The following is a 22212-nucleotide window of genomic DNA, read 5'->3' as shown; positions in this document are numbered from 1 at the left end:
TTAAGGTTGGTCAAAAGGGAGGGAGGGGGGCTGATTTAGGATGAAACCAATATCTCAAAAACCAAAGATGTTACAGACGTGAAAATTGGTATTTAGATTCTCCTTTAAAAATAAAGTAACGCGTGTTTTAACATTTCCCGAAAATCCACTTAAGGGGGGTGATTTATGAGGATACCTATATCTTAAAAACCAAAGAAAGCCGACAATGTTACAGACGTGAAAATTGGTATTGAGAATCTCCTTGAAAAATAAAGAAACACGTGTTTTACCATTTCCCCAAAATCCACTTAAGGGGGTAAAAAAAGGGGGTCTGATTCATGAGGATACCTATATCTCAAAAACAGACGATGTTACAGACGTGAAAATTAGTATTTAGATTCTCCTTGAAAAATAAAGAAACACATGTTTTACCATTTCCCCAAAATCCACTTAAGGGGGGGTCAAAAGGGGGGGTGTCTGATTTATGTGGAAGCCTTTATCTCAAAAACCAAAGATGTTACAGACGTGAAAATTGGTATTTAAATTCTCCTTTAAAAATAAAGAAATACGTGTTTTAATATTTCCTGAAAATTTGCTTAAGGGGGGTCAAAATGGAGGGGGGCTGATTTATGAGGAAACAAATACCTCAAAAAACAAAGATGTTACCGAAGTGAAAATTGGTATTTAGATTCTTCTTTAAAAATAAAGAAATAGGTGTTTTAACATTTTCCAAAAATCCACTTAAGGGGAGTTAAAAGGGGGAGGGGGGGTGATTCATGAGGATACCTATATCTCAAAAACCAAAGATGTTACAGACATGAAAATTGGTAATTAGATTCTCCTTTAAAATAAAGAACATGTGAAAATTGTTATTAAAATTACAAGAAACATAGAGAATTAACGAAAACTCAAGAAGTTCATGTCAGCGGGAGTGCAACCCGGACGGTACACAAGTGAGGGCACGTCGTTGCGAGTGGTCTGGGTTTTTGCTATTTTTTTTACAAATCACAAAATCCAGCAGTCATCACTATCCTCTTGCAATAGGACCATCTGAAAAAATAGAGTGCTAGCAGTACCTTTAAAGTAATAATGGAATGGAATAAAAAACAAATAACTATTGACCATGCCAAAAGAGCTGAAAATAAAAGTTTTGTGTTAAGAAAAGTGGGGTTCAATTGTGGCTTTACTGCCAGAGGGATACAGCGAGTGTCAGGTTGCTACCATCCTTAACATTTCAAAGGCGGCGGTTCATAAGAACAATGTCAAGCAGCAGACATTAAGGACAACAAAGCTACAGACTAATATAGAGAATGGCAAATGGCAACTGGGGTGAAGTGCACGGCGAGGAAGGTTTAAAACAGGCTCCTAGGGGCAGGGCTGAAATTGTGGAAATAAAAAAGTCCTTAATTTATGAAAAGCAAATAACAGCCAGGCTGAGATTAGCAAAAGACCATAATTATAGGACCATAGAGGACTGGAGTAAAGTCATCTTCTAGGATGAGTTTAATTTTCAGCTTTTTCCAACACTTGGTCATCTAATGGTTAGACGGAGACCTGTAGATGCCTACAAGCCACAGTGTCAAGTATCCACTGTAAAATTTGGTGGAGGATCAGTGATGATATGGGGGAGCTTCAGCAAGGCTGGAATCGGGCAGATTATCCTTTGTGAAGGACGCATTAATCAAGCAACATAAAAGTTAATCCTGTAAGAAAGTGTAATTCCTTCTACTCTTACAATGTTTTTCCAACAGGAAAATGCTTCATGCCATACAGCCAGGTCAATCAAAGTGTGTATGGAGGACCACCAGGTCAAGACCCTGTCATGGCCAGCCCAATGTCCACACCTGAACCCCATTGAAAACATCTGGAATGTGATCAAGGGAAAGCTGAATGACCACAAGCCATAAAACACAGGTCAGCTGCTTGAATTTTTATGCCAGAAGTGGCATAAAGTCACCCAACAGCAATGTGAAAGACTGGTGGAGAACCTGCCACGACACATGAAAGCTGTGATTGAAAATCAGGGTTATTCTACCAAATATTGATTTCTGAACTTTTGCCAAGTTAAACCATTAGTATTGTGTTGTTTAAAAATGAACATGAACTTGTTTTCTTTGCATTTTTCAAGGTCTAAAAACACTGCATCTTTTTTGTTATTTTGGCCAGTTGTCATTTTCTGCAAATTAATTCTCTGACAATATTTTTATTTGGAATTTGGGAGAAATGTCAGTTAATAGAATAAAACAAAAATGTTCATTTAACTCAAACACACACACCTATAAATAGTAAAATCAGAGAAACTGATACATTATGCAGTGGTTTCATAATTTTTTCCGGAGCTGTATATGCAACTTTGTAAAACCAATATCACAGGTGTGTGAGCAAGTAGCAGACTAAACATTACTTAAGAAGAGCTTAACCCCTCCCCTTTCCTTTTCTCCTTTCCCTCTCACTTACTCTTACCCCATTATGTTAAATCTGTTTAACACCTCTTAGTAATAGGTCTAAGTATAAGTTGCTGATGATACATACTGTTACAAGAAGACAATGTATTTGTATACTGTTTTTCTTTTTGATGTATAAAAATGGACATATGTATATGTAAGATTGTTTGTATCTCAGATTATTTGTTCATTTCAATAAAAAACATTGAATTTAAAAAACCAATATCACAGCATAGTAAAGAATCTGTTTGATTTTAGTAAGCAAGCATTGTATAGATTATATCTGCCAATAATATACAAATGGATCATAATTAATAGTATTGTCCATAACCAGGTTGTGCCTCTAGTACACATTGTATAGTTTGTGGTACACTTTGTTCTAACTACAGCACAGAACACAGACTCATCAGGATATGTACAATAGCTCCCACATCCCCTTTCTAGGCTGGGATTGTGAGCGTATAGAATGGGATAAAGCTTTTTATGCATTATTTAAAGAACAGCAAAGGCCACCAGTGTTATGTTGCTAGGTGATAGATGGAAGCCCCTTGCTCACTGCAGATCATGTGACCTGCTCAGAAGCATCTCTCCCTTCCCCTTTGTGCCACTGCATGAAGCAAAGACAACTGAGGATAAAATAAGACACCTACAGGTGCAAAAGGAACGAGTGCTCCCAAAATCAGAATTACTTTGTGTGTCACACTTATCTCCCTCAAGTGTCCCTGCAACTTAACCCAAAGACTAAATACATCTAGCGCAGGAAGTCAAATAGTGGAAGGTACCTGTGATATGGATCCAAGGCTGCGTCCTGTGCACTGTGGGACAGGTGTCCCTCCTCAAGCAGAATCTTCCACTTTGTCATGACATCAATGCCATACAAAGGGTCCTAAACATGAGCAGGGAAAAAAATGACATAATATCAATAAACACAGAAATATGCATTACCCATGAGAAAGGTAATGGCTGCACTGCATAACTGACTAAACCATACATCACCCTACTGCAGGGGTGTCCAAACTTTGCTCTCCAGAGGTTTAGGAACTACATTTCCGATGATGCTCAGCCAGCATTTTATCTAGCTGAGCATCATGGGAAATGTAGTTCCAAAACCTCTGGAGAGCAAAGTTTGGACATCCCTGCCCTACTGTGTAGATCAGTCATTACATATAGAAGCTCTTCTCTATATAGCTATAAAATCAGCCTCACCCTCAGAGGGTTCCAGTCTTTGAAGTACTCTTTCATTAGAGGGTATACAATGGCAACAGACATATCAGCCTTGGCAGACATCTTGTATTCCTCGTAGTATTTGTCTTGTAGGGTCTCAAATATTTGTGCGCATTCGTCTAGCGTCAGAGGGTTGTCGCACCCCGGCTGAATCCTCCTCTCACACTCCTCCACAGTCTCCAGCATTCGGCTCAGGTTGCGTATGGCCTTCTCCTCCTGCTCTAGCACCTCAGACAGTTTCTCCAGTTCATGAGTCAGGGTCACTACCATATCTTTCTCATACTGCAGCTGACGGTCATTCTGAATGATTTCTTGCTCGGTCATGTCAATAAGCAGCTGCAGGTTGTGCTCAAGCTCCGGCAGCACAAACCCCTGAGGCTTCTCCTCCTTTTCCCCTGGTGCTGGGTCACCTGGAATGTTGTGCTTGTGAGACATCTGACTATAGCTGTAATAAACCTTCTGCTCGCGGCCAGTCATATCAATCACCTGCAACAAAAGAAAATACTCAGCACGGAGACATCTTATATTGGATGCATGAAATCTATTAGCCCTAAATTGTGGATCACTTAACAATTTCAACATCTTAATCTAATTTTCCTTAGAAAATACATTTTTCGCAAGATGTGCAAGGAACTGCATGCACTTTGCAATCACTGACCTTGACTTGGGAAATTTCCTTCTGTGGTGCACTTATGGGTTTTCCCCCTTTCCCTTTAGCTTTTAGTTCCTCTACAGTCTTGTAAGAATATTTGGGCTTTTTCTTTGTGCCGCTGGAGTCTTTCCGCCATTGGCTTTGCTCCTTTTGGGAATCCTACACACCAAGAAACAGCAGCCATTGATAGGTTACAGGGGGTTTGTTTAGTGGGTACATAAATATATTTCTAATGATCCTGTTTGAGAGTAATGTAGTAACCAGGGTACTAATGAGTAACATTTACAACCGATTCAGTAGGTTGCATCTCTCACCTTTTCACCCTCTTGCTCTTCAGAATCCACAACAGGGAAATCTACCAGTGACTGTTTGGTCCTCTCTGAACCATAAGCCCCCACTGCTCCTTTGCCTTTCCTTTGTTTGGCCTCAATCGGGGTGATAATACCTGTTTGGTAAATAATTACTCACTCATCTGTAACACATTGTAAAATTAGAGCTAACAAATTACAGGTAATACTTAAAACACTAGTGGGACAGCTAAAAGTACTAAAGCTCCCTGCTGTGCTGCTAACTAGGAGGAGGGCTAAAGCCCCCTGCTATACATCTAACTGGTGATGCAGCCAACGTGCTAAAAACCCCTTCCATACAGCTAATTGGTGGGAGAGCTAAAGGGCTAAAACCAACTGCTATTCTGCGAACTGGTGGGAGAGCTAAAGCCCTCTGCTATATAGCTAACTGGTGGGAGAGCTAAAGCCCCCAGCTATGCTGCTAACTGGTGGGACAGCTAAAGTACTAAAACCCCCTGCTATACAGCTAATTGGTGGGACAGCTACAGTACTAAAGCCCAATACTATGCTGCTAACTGGTGGGACAGCTAAAGTACTAAAGCCTGCTATACAGCTAATTGGTGGGACAGCTAAACGACTAAAGCCCAATACTATGCTGCTAACTGGTGGGACAGCTAAAGTACTAAAGCCCCCTGCTATACAGCTAATTTGTGGGACAGCTAAAGGACTAAAGCCCAATACTATGCTACTAACTGGTGGGACAGCTAAAGTACTAAAGCCCTGCTATACAGCTAACTGGTGGGACAGCTAAAGTACTAAAACCCAATACTATGCTGCTAACTGGTGGGACAGCAAAAGTACTAAAGCCCCCTGCTATACAGCTAATTGGTGGGACAGCTAAATGACTAAAGCCCAATACTATGCTGCTAACTGGTGGGACAGCTAAAGTATTAAAACCCAATACTATGCTGCTAACTGGTGGGACAGCTAAAGTACTAAAGCCCCCTACTATACAGCTAAATGACTAAAGCCCAATACTATGCTGCTAACTGGTGGGACAGCTAAAGTACTAAAACCCAATACTATGCTGCTAACTGGTGGGACAGCTAAAGTACTAAAGCCTGCTATACAGCTAATTGGTGGGACAGCTAAACGACTAAAGCCCAATACTATGCTGCTAACTGGTGGGACAGCTAAAGTACTAAAGCCCCCTGCTATACAGCTAATTTGTGGGACAGCTAAAGGACTAAAGCCCAATACTATGCTACTAACTGGTGGGACAGCTAAAGTACTAAAGCCCTGCTATACAGCTAACTGGTGGGACAGCTAAAGTACTAAAACCCAATACTATGCTGCTAACTGGTGGGACAGCAAAAGTACTAAAGCCCCCTGCTATACAGCTAATTGGTGGGACAGCTAAATGACTAAAGCCCAATACTATGCTGCTAACTGGTGGGACAGCTAAAGTATTAAAACCCAATACTATGCTGCTAACTGGTGGGACAGCTAAAGTACTAAAGCCCCCTACTATACAGCTAAATGACTAAAGCCCAATACTATGCTGCTAACTGGTGGGACAGCTAAAGTACTAAAACCCAATACTATGCTGCTAACTGGTGGGACAGCTAAAGTACTAAAACCCAATACTATGCTGCTAACTGGTGGGACAGCTAAAGTACTAAAGCCCCCTGCTATACAGCTAATTGGTGGGACAGCTAAAGGACTAAAGCCCAATACTATGCTACTAACTGGTGGGACAGCTAAAGTACTAAAGCCTTGCTATACAGCTAACTGGTGGGGCAGCTAAAGAACTAAAGCCCACTGCTAGGCAGCTATCTGGTCGGACAGATAAAAATCTAACCACTGAACAGATAAAGGCCTAGACCCACCGGCTAAATCTCTAACCACTGGAACATATAAAGGGCTAGACCCCCTGATAAATCTCTTACCCCTGAAGCAGATAAAGGGTTAGACCCCCCTGCTAAATCTCTAACCACTGAAGCAGATAAAGGGCTAGATCCCCTGCTAAATCTCTAACCACTGAATCAAATAAAGGGCTAGACCCCCTGCTAAATCTCTAACCACTGGAGCAGATAAAGGGCTAGATCCCCTGCTAAACCTCTAACCACTGAAGCAGATAAAGGGCTAAACCCCCTGCTAAATCTCTAACCACTGAATCAAATAAAGGGCTAGACCCCCTGCTAAATCTCTAACCACTGGAGCAGATAAAGGGCTAGATCCCCTGCTAAATCTCTAACCACTGAAGCAGATAAAGGGCTAGACCCCATTACAAAATTTCTAACCACTGAAGCAGATAAAGGGCTAAACCCCCTGCTAAATCTCTAACCACTGAATAAAATAAAGGGCTAGACCCCCTGCTAAATCTCTAACCACTGGAGCAGATAAAGGGCTAGATCCCCTGCTAAATCTCTAACCACTGAAGCAGATAAAGGGCTAGATCCCCTGCTAAATCTCTAACCACTGAATCAAATAAAGGGCTAGACCCCCTGCTAAATCTCTAACCACTGGAGCAGATAAAGGGCTAGACACCCTGCTAAATCTAACCACTGAAGCAGATAAAGGGCTAGACCTCTGCTAAATCTCTAACCACTGAACAGGTAAAGGACTAGACCCCCTGCTAAATATCTAACCACTGAATCAAATAAAGGACTAGACCCCCTGCTAAATCTCTAACCACTAAAGCAGATAAAGGGCTAGATCCCCGCTAAATCTCTAACCACTGAACAGGTAAAGAACTAGACCCAATGCTAAATCTTTAACCACTGAAGCAGATAAAGGGCTAGACCCCTGCTAAATCTCTAACCAGTGAACAGATAAAGGGCTATACTCCCCTGCAAAATTTCTAACCACTGAACAGATAAAGGACTAGACCCCCCCTACTAAATCTCTAACCACTGGAGAAGATAAAGGGATATAGCCCCCTGGCCATGATTATAAAAGGTATAACCAATAGAACCCCCAGGTTAATACAGATAGTTATTAGAATATTAATTGTACTATATCATATGAGAAAACATTACCTCAGCTACTTTATAAAAGATACATAATTCACATGACCTGATCAAAGGCACAAGAAGGTTCACAATATGGATACAGGTCTGCAAAACTAAAGACTTGTCATGTCACACCCTGCAGGACACAGCAGTACTGATGCCCCTGCTAAATCTCTAACCACTGAACAGATAAAGGGATAGATCCCCTGCTAAATCTCTAATCACTCGAGCAAATGAAAGACTAGACTCCCCTGCAAAATTTCTAACCACTGAGCAGATAAAGGACTAGACCCCCTTGCTAAATCTCTAACCACTGAAGCAGATAAAGGACTAGACCCCCCTGCTAAATCTCTAACCACTGAAGCAGATAATGGGCTAGACCCCTGCTAAATCTCTAACCACTAAAGCAGATAAAGGACTAGCGCCCCCCCCCTTGCTAAATATCTAACCACTGGAGAAGATAAAGGGATATAGCCCCCTGGCCATGACTATAAAGGTATAACCAATAGAAACCCCAGGTTAATACAGATCGTTATTAGAATATTAATTGTACTATATCATATGAGAAAACATAACCTCAGCTACGTTATAAAAGATACATAATTCACATGACCTGATCAAAGGCAGATAAAGGGCTAGACCCCTGCTAAATATCTAACCACTGAATCAAATAAAGGGCTAAACCCCCTGCTAAATCACTAACCACTGAAGCAGATAAAGGGCTAGACCCCCCCGCTAAATCTCTAACCACTAAAGCAGATAAAGGGCTAGATCCCCGCTAAATCTCTAACCACTGAACAGGTAAAAAACTAGACCCAATGCTAAATATTTAACCACTGAAGCAGATAAAGGGCTAGACCCCTGCTAAATCTCTAACCACTGAACAGATAAAGGACTAGACCCCCCTGCTAAATCTCTAACCACTGAAGCAGATAAAGGGATAAAGCCCCCTGCTAAATCTCTAACCACTGAACAGATAAAGGACTAGACCCCCCTGCTACATCTCTAACCACTGAAGCAGATAAAGGACTAGACCCCCCTGCTAAATCTCTAACCATTGAAGCAGATAAAGGACTAGACCCCCCTGCTAAATCTCTAACCATTGAAGCAGATAAAGGACTAGACACCCCTGCTAAATCTCTAACCACTGAAGCAGATAAAGGACTAGAACCCCCCTGCTTAATCTCTAACCACTGGAGAAGATAAAGGGATATAGCCCCCTGGCCATGACTATAAAGGTATAACCAATAAAACCCCCAGGTTAATACAGATAGTTATTAGAATATTAATTGTACTATATCATATGAGAAAACATTACCTCAGCTACTTTATAAAAGATACATAATTCACATGACCTGATCAAAGGCACAAGAACGTTCACAATCCGGATACAGGACTGCAAAACTAAAGACTTGTCATGTCACACCCTGCAGGACACAGCAGTACTGAGGCACAAGAAAATATTTTACATAGGAAAATGTCATATGCTGCCCCTCATACTGTACCTTGAGCATTCTTCCCCAGACCTTTCCCAGGCACATAACCCATTTTCTGAAGGAGTTTCTGACCAATTCCTTTGGTGTGTCGCTCCCAGTTGCCAATATCAGCATTTGGATTTATTCCACCAGCAAATTTTCTCTGGGAAGGTTTAAAATTTCCACCCTGCAACAATAAGGTCAACATTTTAGATGAGGCACGTGCCCTACAACAGAGTGAGTTGTGCCCTACGCCCGAGTGTGTCACATGAGCCCCGCGCCCGAGTGCGTCAGGAGAGCCATGCGGCCCACCCCCGAGTGCGTCAGGTGAGCCACACGCCCTACACCCGAGTGCGTCAGGCGAGGCACGCGCCCTACACCCGAGTGCGTCAGGCGAGGCACGCACACTACAAGGCACACAACTCAACATAGAAGCACTGAAAGATCCAGTAAACCTCTAATGTAGGAAGTGGCGAAGACAAAAATTAGTAATACAATGTAATGATCATAATTATTTTTACCGTTTTAAGCTTCCTTGTCTCGGTTTCCTTGGGAAGTTTGCTTTTTATTGGGGCTTCATCCTCTGAGTCATCATCAGATTTTTCTTCTCCTGCCGGCTTACGGATTCCAGCACTTATAAAATTTACAGGCGCAGTGTAGTCTTTTGACCTATAAAGACAACAAATAGTGACAACCCCATCAGAGAAAGGAAATGTAACAGAATATATTAAAGGGACAGTAAACACCAAATTAGAGCTGCAACAACTAATCGTCATAATCGATTATGAAAATAGTTGTCAACGATTCTCATAATCGATTAGTTGGTTTGCAATTAGTTGGTCTGTGCACAACACCAGCTGTTTCACTCTGATGAGCTCCTGCACATGGTATTGTGTTTTATGGTTATGCCCTTAGCCTAAAGAACATCTACAGACGTTTACTTTTCACTTTTTCAGGACAGTATAAGTTTACAACTACTCCTGGCTTATGTGCAACCCAGATATAATAGTCCATTATTTATATTGTTTATATTAAATCAGGCGATTTAGGACTATGCTTTGCATAATATAGTGCCAAGCTTGTTATTTACACTTAGTCCTAGATCGATGGGAGTTATTTTAATTGTTGTGCACTATTATCTGTTTGCACAATTATTAGCTGATTGCTTGCTATTGCTGATTATATGTACTGTATAAATAAATGTGTAAGGCTTTGTCCTGTTATTAATATATATTCCTTAACGCTTTTGATTTTTTTTTTTAGTTTTTTTTTTTTTTTTTTTTTTTATAAATTGTGATATGTACCAGCTTCAACCTTTATAAGAATATATCTACTAACTTTAGAGCGGACTAGATATTTTTCCCTAACTTTTATAGCCGGATATTTACCATTGCATATAGATATTCAAGATATTTTTTATGTTAGAATGAAGTCCAGGCTTACTGTATTGAGAGGCCCCTTGCCAAGGAGGAAAACACTTTGCATTGGTGAAGAGCTAACACAGATAAATATCCCACTTTGGCGAAATTGGCAAAACCCTACTTATGCATCTCAAGCACCTCAACACCATCTGAGTGCCTCTTCTCTGCTGCTGGAAATATAGCTGCAAACAGAGAACCAGCCTTAGCCAGGAACATGTCTAGAGTTTTGCATTTCAATGCAAAGTTTCTGAAAGAGTGAATAACAGAATGTTAAAAACAGTGATAGTCTACCTGTTTCTAGTTCTAACTCTTTTCAAACAGTTTGCGGTTTTGTTTTACTTAATTATAAAACTGTGCTCTACTCCTGCTTAAAAATTGGACAAACAGTTGTGTTCATGTAAAGTTTTAGTCCGAAGTTTATATTTGTAACACTCAGTATGTGGAGTTTATTTAAAATGTAGGAAACAATTATTGATTCGATTTTTTTTTTATCCGATTAGTCGATTAATCGAAAAAATAATCGGCCGATTAATCGATTATGAAAATAATCGTTAGTTGCAGCCCTACACCAAATTTTCATATAACTGCATGTAATAGACACTGCTATAAAGAATAATATGCACAGAAACTTTTTAAAAACATACTTAGAATCTCTCAGTTTAGAACTTTTGATGAGGTTAGGCTGGGACACCCAATGAAAGGGGCTGGGAAATTAGGAAGAGCAGACACCCCCCCCCCCCACTCCCTCATATGAAAAGATCCTATAGACAAACAGGAGCAGCAGAAATCGGTTGACTTGGGTCTACATCTGATACTTTGGGGCTTGTTTAGAAGTCTGAAAATCAAGACAATGTTTTTAAAAGATAAGCAAAACTATACATTGTTACAAAAACACTTTCAGGTGGGCTATATGAATGTAGAGCTGCAGCAACTAATCGATATAATCAATAATAATCAATTATGAAAATAGTTGTCAACCAATCTCATAATCGATTAGTTGGTTTGCAATTAGTTGGTCTGTGCACAGCACCAACTGCTTTACTCCAATGAGCTCCTGCACATGGAATTGTGTTTTATGGTTTTGCCCTTAACCTAAAGGACGTCTACAGACATTTACTTTTCACTTTTTCAGAACCATATAAGTTTACAACTACTCCTGACTTATGTGCAACCCAGAAATAAAATAGGAGTCATCATTTGGATTGTTTATATTAAATCAGGTGATTTAGGACTATGCTTTGCATGATATAGTGCAGAGCTTGCTATTTACGCCTAGCCCTAGATTGAAGAGATTGGTTATTTGAATTGATGTCACTATTATCTGTTTGCACAATTATTAGCAGATCACTTGCTATTGCTGATTATATGTACTGTATAGATAAATGTGTAAGGCATTGTCCTGATATTGATAAATAAGTCATTAACGCTTTTGACTTTTTAAAAAAAAAAAATATTTTAATTAATTGTAATATGTACCAAATTCAACCTCTATAAGTATATATCTGTTATTTTAAGAGTGGACTAGATATTTTTCCCTAACCTTTATAGCTGGTTATTTACCACTGCATATAGATATTCAAGATATTTTTTATGCGAGAATTAAGTCCAGGCTTACTTTGTTAAGAAGGCCCTTGCATTGGTGGAGCTAACAAAGATAAATATCCCACCTTGGTGATATTGGGAAAACCCTACTCATGCATCTCAGGCACCATCTGAGTGCCTCTTCTCTGCTGCAGGCAAAATAGCTTGCAAAAAGAGAGCCAGCCTCAGCCAGGAGCATGTGGTCATGTTGTCATTTTTGCATTTGAATGCAAAGTTTCTGAGAGAGTGAATAACAGAATGATATTGTGATAGTCTACCTCTTTGTAGTTCTACCTCTTTTCAAACAGTTTGTGGGTTTGTTTTTTTACTTGATTATAAAAATGTGTTCTGCTAACGGTTAAAAAAAATTAGAAAAACAGTTGTTTTAATGAAAAGTTTTAGTCTGAAGTTTATATTTATAACACTCAGTATGTGGATTTTATTTTAAATATAGGATTTTTTTTAATCCAATTAGTCGATTAATCGAAAAAATAATCGTCGGATTAATCAATTATGAAAATAATCGTTAGTTGCAGCCCTATATAAATGAATCATCTACAGAACATTTATGCAAAGAAAAATCTAGTGTACGCTAAGTAAGGGATATATGTTATACACCCTGAGTGATGAGATGAAAACGGCCTTAACAGATCATGGTCAGAACTCCAATACCATATCATATGCAGGCTGGAGATAAGCAGCTATCTGGATTTTCACTATTTAGTCTGCAATAAAAAGTTATAGTGAGACCTAAAAGCCCATTCCCCAAACTATATGACAAATTCTTTTATATAACTTGGCTACTTCCTATCACTGTAAATAATACTCCCAGTGCCAACCCTATCAAGAACTTGTAGACTATGTATTTCTGGGAAACCGACTCCCAGACTCGATAAGACTCCACAATGTGCAGCTACCTAACCTGGGTATGTGAGCCCATATCTGGGATACCCTGAGCTCCTGGGGCACAGGAGGACGGGACTGAAATCACTCCTCATGCCCCAACACAGAACTAACCCCAATGTTACACTTCTTATTGCAAGTAGAGGAGACATTCACCTGCAATTCAAATTATCTGCCCTTTGTGTGGGGGGGGGGGGGGGCTGAAAAATATTCTACATAGATTACAAAATATTTACTGAGTGTGTACAGACCTTTTGCAATGTGAAGCTTAATTACTGATATATACTGTACATATATAAACATTTGTGTGTGCAGACTTTTTTAATGTGGCATTTAATTACTGATATATACTTTGTATATATAAACATGACTTTAATGCCTATTTAAGAAACAGACATTTGACAGAATAATTAAACTATGGCATGAACATAGATTTATTGCCATTTAATTTCCTCTTTTTTTTTTAAGAACTAAAAACATCCTTAACTACATGGCTACAAAAGAGTATAAATCTACTGCAAGAGTTCGCCCCCTTCATGAAAAATATGCAGATTGGTTCTGTATTTCACAGTAGCCCTAAGTAGACATTCTCATCCTTCTGTATAGAAAAGAAAAAAAATGTTGCAGATCTAAATATCTCAGAAGATTCAGAACCATTTTACATTGGATTTGTAGTCTGTAGTGACTTTTAGTCTGAATTAAAGGCAGCATGGCCCACACATCACCCATAGGTAGTCTGGTTGGTATAAAAGTAAATTTCCCTAGTCTAATTTGTAGTTTGTCTCCAAGGATACAATGACCTAAAACTTTCCGCTCAGGTGAGATAAGAAGTCCCATCAGTAATGCGAAACCCCTCAAATTATTTTACAAACACAAATGTTATCTTACTATGCAAGTTCTGTATGTGAATGCGACACATACATTACAATATAAGGTTTTAAAAAAAAACACAAAGATTGTTTTGTGATTTCTCTCCATGACAGAGAGGTTTTGATCATCCGGCCCAAAAAAAGAAGTAGCAGCAAATACAAGTGAAGCTCAGTGTGAAATTTACATCATGTGAACCAGTATCTTATACCAAGTTCACAGTGTGAGGTTCGTACGAGTGGTCATAACCGCAGTGCTCCTACAATAATAAGGAATCTATGTGACGATCTCAGCCAGTTCTCTCTCCCAGGCTGTATTAGCGCTTACCGTTTCCCTCCGAAGCTTGGCCGCTCATCGTCAGAGTCCTGTTCTGCCCACATGCCATATGTTGCCTCCTCTTTGGTCTGCCAATGCCGCCGCCGGTTGGGGTTAAATTCATTCTGAATATCCCAGTCTGTGATCTCAAAGCTCTCCATCTCAACCCCATCGCTGTCTTCATCCTTGCCGTACAGGTGTGACATAGACATAGTGACCTGTGGGACAGATGGAAAAACAGAGATTAGGAAGATATCAGTAGGACTCATGTAGAATAGGTGGGGTGGTAGAAAAGGCATGTAGGGTTAGAGTATAGTAATGTCACAAAGGGGTCTGTGTATTGGGTGAAATAGGCTGGTGAGGTATAATGGGGTAAAATGCACTTGGGATATATACTGTGCCCTATGGAGTATAATTGGGGTGATAGGACACTTGGGGTATATTTGCAGTGATAGGGTGCTTTATGAGGTATAATTGGGGTTATAGGGCACTTCGGGTATATAGGGTGCTCTATGGTGTATATTTGGGGTGATAGGGCATTTGGGGTATAAGGGTGCTCTATGGGGTATAATTGGGGTGATAGGGCACTTGAAGTATACAGGTTTTTTATAGGAACAGTTTGGGAGATATGGCACTTGGGATATATACTGTGCTCTATGGGGTATAATTGGGGTGATAGGGCACTTGGGGTATATAGGTTGTTCTATAGGAGCAGTTTGGTTGATATGGCACTTGGGGTATATACTGTGCTCTATGGGGTATAATTGGGGTGATAGGGCACTTGGGGTATATAGGTTGTTCTATAGGAGCAGTTTGGTTGATATGGCACTTGGGGTATATACTGTGCTCTATGGGGTATAATTGGGGTGATAGGGCACTTGGGCTTTATATGGTGTTCTATAGGAGTAATTGGGGTGATAGGACACTTGGGGTATATACTGTGCTCTATGGGGTATAATTGGCATGATAGGGCACATTGGGTATATAGGGTGCTCTATGGGATATAATTGAGGTGACAGAGCATGTATATAACACTACGCTGCTGGTTACCGGTCTCTGCAGCTTTAGTTGCTCTCGGTGTTTGGATCACAGCGGCATGCCGGAAGTGACACTGCAGACTCCGCCCCTAGCGTGACGTCATGTGTGCGCTGAGTGCGCTAAGCATGCAGGGAGATGTAGTTCTACTTTACCGCGGGTGCGTCACGTGAGGTGACTGTCTGTAGTGTACAGTGCTGCTGGCCTGCCACCCGGTGAGACCTCACTGTCCGCTACTCCGCTTGTCTCTCCAGGCTACTGTGCGGTATCCGGCTCTGTATGTAGTGCAGTATCTATTTCAGCCGAGCTGTAAAATCCTCACACAACCCTGTGCAGTGTTCCCTACATGTAAATTTACCTCCTATACAAAGCTGAATTGAGGAGCAACCAAGGAGTCAAATCCTTTAGTTTATGTGTGTTACTGGCAACCAACGCGCTAAAATTATCATTTGTATGTTACTGGCAGCCAAGGGGTTAAAGGGACACTAAACTCAATTTTTTTCTTTTGTGATTCAGATAGAGCACGTAATGTTTAACAACTTTCTAATTTACTCCTATTATTAAATTCTCTTTATTCTCTTTGTATCTTTATTTGAAATGCAAGAATGTAAGTTTAGATGCCTGCCCATTTTTGGTGAACAACCTGGGTTGTTCTTGTTGATTAGTGGATACATTCACCCACCAATTAAGTGTTGTCCAGTGTTTGAACCACTTAGATGCCTTCTTTTTCAAATAAAGATAGCAAGAGAACAAAGAAAACTTGATAATAGGAGTAAATTAGAAAGTTGCTTAAAATTGCATATGCTATCTGAATCACAAAAGGAAAAAAATGGGTTCAGTTAAGTGTCCATTTAAAAAAATGTCTATGTGTGTTAGTGGGAACCAACAAAGTAAATTTATGCATCTGTATGTTACTGGCAGCCAAGGGTCAAATTAGTTCTGTTTATGTGTGTTACTGGGAACCAAAGAAGTACATGTATCCATCTGTATGTTACTGGCAGTGAAAGGGTCAAATCACTTCTGTTTATGTGTGTTACTTGGAACCAAAGAACTAAAATTATTCATCTGTATGTTACGGGCAGTTAAAAAGGTCAAATTACTTCTGTTTATGTGTGTTACTGGGAACCAAAGAAGTAGATTTATTCATCTGTATGTTACTGGCAGTGAAAGGGTCAAATTACTTCTGTTTTTGTGTGTTACTGGGAACCAAGTACGTAAAATTATTCATCTGTGTGTTACTGGCAGTAAAAAGGTCAAATTACTTCTCTTTATGTGTGTTACTGGCAATTAAGAGGTAACATTATTCATCTGTATGTTACTAGCAGTAAAAGGGTCAAACTTCTGTTTATGTGTGTTACTGGCAACTAAAGAGGTAAAATTATTCATCTATATGTTACTAGAAACCAAGGGGTAGAAGGACTGCTCAGCAGTTAGGAATATACATGGTGCTAGTGGGGGATGAGGTAGAACCTTTCGGGGGTGATTGTACTACCCCCACCTACCATCATGCTCAGTTGACTACTATTTTTGTGAAGGACAGCTGGCAACTTACTAAACCAAATGACACTAGACCAGTGGCACTTAACCAATGGCACCAAACCAAGTGGCACTAAACCAGTGACACTAAACCAAATTACACTAAACCATTGGCACTTAACCAATGGCACTAAACCAAATGGCACTAAACCAGTGGCACTTAACCAATGGCACTAAACCAAGTGGCACTAAACCAAATGGCACTAAACCAAATTACACTAAACCAGTGGCACTTAACCAATGGCACTAAACCAAATGGCACTAAACCAAATGGCACTAAACCAAGTGGCACTAAACCAAATTACACTAAACCAGTGGCACTTAACCAATGGCACTAAACCAAGTGGCACTAAACCAAATGGCACTAAACCAAATTACACTAAACCAGTGGCACTTAACCAATGGCACTAAACCAAGTGAAACTAAACCAGTGACACTAACGCAAATGGCACTAAACCAGTGACACTAACGCAAATGGCACTAAACCAGTGACACTAAACCAAATGGCACTTAACCAATGGCACCAAACCAAGTGGCACTAAACCAGTGACACTATACCAAATGGCACTAAACCAAATTACACTAAACCAGTGGCACTTAACCAATGGCACTAAACCAAATGGCAGTAAACCAGTGGCACTTAACAAATGGCACTAAACCAAATTACACTAAAACAGTGGCACTTAACCAATGGCACTAAACCAGTGACACTAAACCAAGTGGAACTAAACCAGTGACACTAAACCAAATGGCACTATACCAGTGACACTAAACCAAATGGCACTAAACCAAGGCACCTCTCTCTTAATTCTTATCTATTATGTTTCTGAAATATTCCTAATCAGAAAGTGAAAGGTGCAATGTATTAATATTAAATACCTTATCAGTAAAGCACTGATTGCGCTCACAGTGTAATAAACATTCTTATACTCCTAAACCATTCTTCAGCATGATAACGCTTTAAAGGATAACAATAAAAACACAATAGGGTTACTGGATATTATTAATTATATTTATCCAAATTATGATTTCATGAATGTGGGATATTAATAATCTATTGCAGTATAATGTTGTTATCTAAAATTTAGGTATTTATTTGTCCGCTTCTTCGTTCTCTTGCTATCTTTATTTGAAAAAGAAGGGATCTAAGCTAAGGAGCCAGACAATTTTTGGTGAGTGAGAAGTGGACTAAGCGCCTACTAAGTACCTTTAGCCCAGGGAGAGGTGCACCTAGCAGGCACCTAAGGGACAAACTGGATAGTGGAAATGCCCAAGCGCCTACCAAACGGAGGCAGGTACTAACACACACTGATATAAGTATAAAAATGTATTACATATAATATAATATATAAAACCAATATTTCATGGATCCATGAAATATTGGTTTTATATATTATATTATATGTAATACATTTTTATACTTATATCAGTGTGTGTTAGTACCTGCCTCCGTTTAGTAGGCGCCTGGGCATTTCCACTATCCAGACAATTTTTGGTTCAGACCATGGACAGCACTTGTTTATTGGTGGGTGAATTTATCCACCAATCAGCAAGAAGAACCCAGGTTCTTCAGCAAAAATGGCCCGACATCTAAACTTACATTCTTGCTTTTCAAATAAAGATACCAAGAGAATGGGGGGCGAAGCTTGGCCGAGCAGGGAAATGGCCGCAAAATAGCACAGCTCCGAAGTTTCAATCCTCCCTTTGGGGTATTAATGTAACTTTACCGACCAAACTTACTCTAAAAGAACCTTGCAGCAGTTGTTAAAGCAGGAGGACTTCATATGATATCCGATGGCTCTGTTTACTCTATCTAACTAAGGAGTCCAGTTCCGGAGCAGCACAGGCCACAGCGAGACCTGCTAGTGTCGGAGCGGCAGCCGTACTAACAAGAGGCAGTATCACACAGATAACCGCTCAACTTACCCTACAGCCGTCTACATATTCAGCACTAAGTAAGTGTGTGCGGGCTTTCATTATATCAAAGTCCCCGGGCTATTACACGTGGGTTGTCGGCCTGGTTCGCAACCCTATACATTAACAGCAGTGTGTGCGTGAGGCGGGAGGAGGTTGGAGGCAAAACGAGGGCAAAAATTTCAACAAAAGAGGACTTAACCCCTAATATTTGCCGGTGACTGATTTGCTTTATCTGTAACATCACAATAACAGACCAGCAGGGACTACTGTGCAGAGATAGGTGCCTGAGGATTGTTATTCACGCACTGAGCCACACTGTTCCTATCACAATCCGTGTCTACTTACTTGGAATTAGAACTGAGTTGATCCTAACCATTGCCAGCTTGCTGTGACCTAATAGACAAATACATTTTCTAAAAGAGTTTTACCAGGGTGATCCTTGCTCCTTTTTCAATTTGCCTCAGGCGTGGCCTCATAATCCCTGTTTGCCCTTTGCTATACTTCCAGCCCTACATTCTGTAATGCCCTGCAAAAAAAGTATTAAGATGGATAAGCCCCAGAAGACAGCCACTTTAAATCAATACTTGAAAGCAGTGGATTCACAACCAGAATCCTTACCAACATCAAACAAGGGTCAATCATCTATGCAATCACATAAATCCAACATGGATGAAGATTCCCCTCTCACCAAGAATGACCTTAAGTCTCTATCATTCAAAGAGGATATTAAAGAAGTTCTAAAAGAGGTCAGGGGTCTATTTGGCAAACTGCGCAAGGACATCACACAGGTTAAGCACAGAGTGGCTAAATTAGAAGGAACACAATTAACTATGTGCGATGAAATGCAGCAAAACTCCAAACAGCTTCACAACCAAGAAGAGACAATAGGGCTCTTATTAGACAAAGTCGAGGACCTCGAAAATCGAAACAGGAGGAATAACCTTCAAATTAGAGGTATTCCGGAGTCTATCAGTCCATCGGCCTTGCAGGGATGCCTGCAGGACCTGTTCAGATCTATTAAAGGTACTCCAACAGCGCCAGAAGGCCAGAAATGATACTTGAAAGGGCTTATCGGGCTTTAAGGCCTAAACCATCTGCAAAGGCCCCTCCGAGGGACGTGATAGTTTGATTCCTGAACTTTTTGGATAAGGAGGAGGTGTTGAGGAACGCAAGAGCCAAATCTCCTTTAACTCACGCAGGGGTCCCTATACAAAGTTTTTCGGACATTAGAGACGAGACCTACATTTCATTACAGACTCTCTCCGCTCAGCTGGGATTCAATATTGCTGGGGTTTCCCAGTAAGTATTATCACCTCAGAAAACGGAGAATCTGTGGTGTACCGCACACCTGAAGATCTTTATAAAATTAATGAAAAATGGGAATTAAAATCACTCCTCCGGATTTGGACACTGACTCCACAGGTCCCCCTCAACAAGTTCATGGAGAGGTCGTTTAACACTGTTCCCATCCACCTGAATGAGGTATTGTATATATATTTAAGGACTGAGAATCGGTGGCTCTGTCACATTGGGGCTGCGCTCGGACACGGCCCTCTCTTATAGACTTTACTGTTTGTACTATAGCTAAATTTGTATGCTATGTTACTGTTGGTTTATTCTTAATATTATGTTGTTATTTGTCTGATCTCATAAAATTATAACAACGAGAATATAACTTACTTGATGGGTATCCTCTACACATAATGCTCTGATATAAAAGATCTATATTCCACAGCTAGAGATAATTGCCTGAATGGGATTCCTTTATCCCTCTTAGTGTTATCAATTGTCCTTATAGGACCCTTAGTCGGCTTGCTGTGACATGGGTTCTTTGCAATGTTCACAGTGACAAGATAATCCATCTGTATATTTTTGGCCGCACCACTAGATAATAAACTCCTACTCAACATTAGGTTCTTTGGGTCCCTTATTCTCATCATGTCACAAAATATATCATGAGTGCTGTACGGTGCTGTAGAGAGTTCTACCCTCATTCTTGGTTGTTGTTTACTTTTATTTTGTATTATTACCAGTATATTCAACTGTGACTATTAACATGTTGTAAGTATTTTTTATGATCATCAAAGTTCCATCTACATTATTAATATATGCTTAATACATATCTGTGCTTTTGTTAATGTATATTACTGTGCAATGTTGTTCTGATAATAATCCAGGTTTCTATAACGGGAGATAGACTGGGACTGATTTTTATCACTCCCTTGAACATATATTCTATAACCCCACAGGGAGGAGGAGCTCTTTCCTCTCCTTGTATCCTTATTTCTCAGTTTTCTTTCTTCAGCTACTTAGCATTTCTCCACCTGTTTTCCTGCCCTCTTTTCTCTTTTTCTGTGCTTTTTGTGCAACATATAGATAGTGTTTGATACATTATCTCAAACATACTCTTGATCTTTGTCTTCTCTCTTAACTTCTTAACTTCTCTTTTCTCCTCTCCCCTTCCCCTCCCTCCTTTTTTTTCTCCCCATTTTACTTACCCCTTCTCCCCTTACCATGCCTCCTAAACTAATCAAATTTGTAACCATTAATACCAAAGGATTGAACAGCCCTGTAAAACGTAATATAATTTTGAAAGACCTTAAAAGAATAGGGGGCAATAGTATATTGATTCAAGAATCTCATTTTAAGAAAGGCCGAGAACCAGCATGGAGTTATAGGGACTACCCCTTAGCATATTTTGCCTCTGGTCCAAGTAAGAAAAATGGAGTGGGGGTGCTTTTCAAGCACACCATCTCCTTTCAATTGATACAGGTAGACAGAGACCCAGAGGGCAGATTCATCATTTTACAGGGCTTACTATTTGGTAGACACATTACTGTAGCCAACGCCTATTTTCCAAATAAACTACAAGGAAACTTCATGAGAAAGTTCTCAAATCACATAATAGACAACAAGAGGGGCTCACTTATTATAGGAGGGGATTTCAACACACCCTTAGATCCAACCATAGATACCTCAGTGGGGACTTCTAATATGCCGAAAAGAGACCTCAGGATTATCAATTCTACCTTGAGAGAGATGGCTACACATGATGTGTGGCGTCTGACGCACCTGAACAGGAGGGACTATACGTTCTTCTCCCATCATTCATGAATAGATTATTTTTTTGCTGATCCACACTCCTGTCCACTATCAAGTTGGCTGCGATTTTGCCTATTACTTGGTCCGACCATGCCCCGGTGGTATGCACGGTGGAATGGTCAGAGACCTCACCGGTCCCATTTCAGTGGCGACTGGATGATCATCTCTTGGATGATCCTCTGGTAAAATTAGAAATAGAGGCATCCATTACTGAATATTTTAGTATCAATGACCCCAAAGATACCTCAGTTTCAACGGTATGGGAAGCGCATAAATGCATTATCAGAGGACTACTAATCAAACATCAGGCCAGACGTAATAAACTACATAGGGAGAGATCTCCTCCTGACGACTCTTTCCAAGGCAGAACACTTACACAAGCAAAAACCGACTGACTCTGCCCTCATGGACTCATTGACCTTAGCACGTACCAACCTGAGAGACTTTTTACAGATAGATT

At 40.2% G+C, this 22212-nt stretch overlaps 1 protein-coding gene across 1 annotated transcript in view; it reads right to left on the bottom strand.

Annotated features, from left to right (window-relative positions):
- The window catches only part of TFIP11 (tuftelin interacting protein 11), a 63493-nt gene extending 48149 nt beyond the window's left edge, over window positions 1-15344 (bottom strand). The window contains exons 1-8 of the mRNA XM_053720533.1: window positions 15213-15344; window positions 14175-14380; window positions 9597-9744; window positions 9106-9262; window positions 4614-4744; window positions 4306-4458; window positions 3630-4133; window positions 3206-3309 (exon numbers count right to left, since the gene is read on the bottom strand). Coding sequence (XP_053576508.1) covers window positions 3206-3309; window positions 3630-4133; window positions 4306-4458; window positions 4614-4744; window positions 9106-9262; window positions 9597-9744; window positions 14175-14374 — 1397 coding nt within the window. The 5' untranslated portion in view covers window positions 14375-14380; window positions 15213-15344. The remainder of the gene's footprint in view (window positions 1-3205; window positions 3310-3629; window positions 4134-4305; window positions 4459-4613; window positions 4745-9105; window positions 9263-9596; window positions 9745-14174; window positions 14381-15212) is intronic.
- Window positions 15345-22212: the final 6868 nt, after the last annotated feature.

The sequence above is a fragment of the Bombina bombina genome, chromosome 7, assembly GCF_027579735.1.
Source record: "Bombina bombina isolate aBomBom1 chromosome 7, aBomBom1.pri, whole genome shotgun sequence".
Lineage (NCBI taxonomy): Eukaryota > Metazoa > Chordata > Amphibia > Anura > Bombinatoridae > Bombina > Bombina bombina.
Note: the sequence above shows the minus strand (reverse complement) of the source record. Positions and strands in the feature narration are given on the sequence as shown.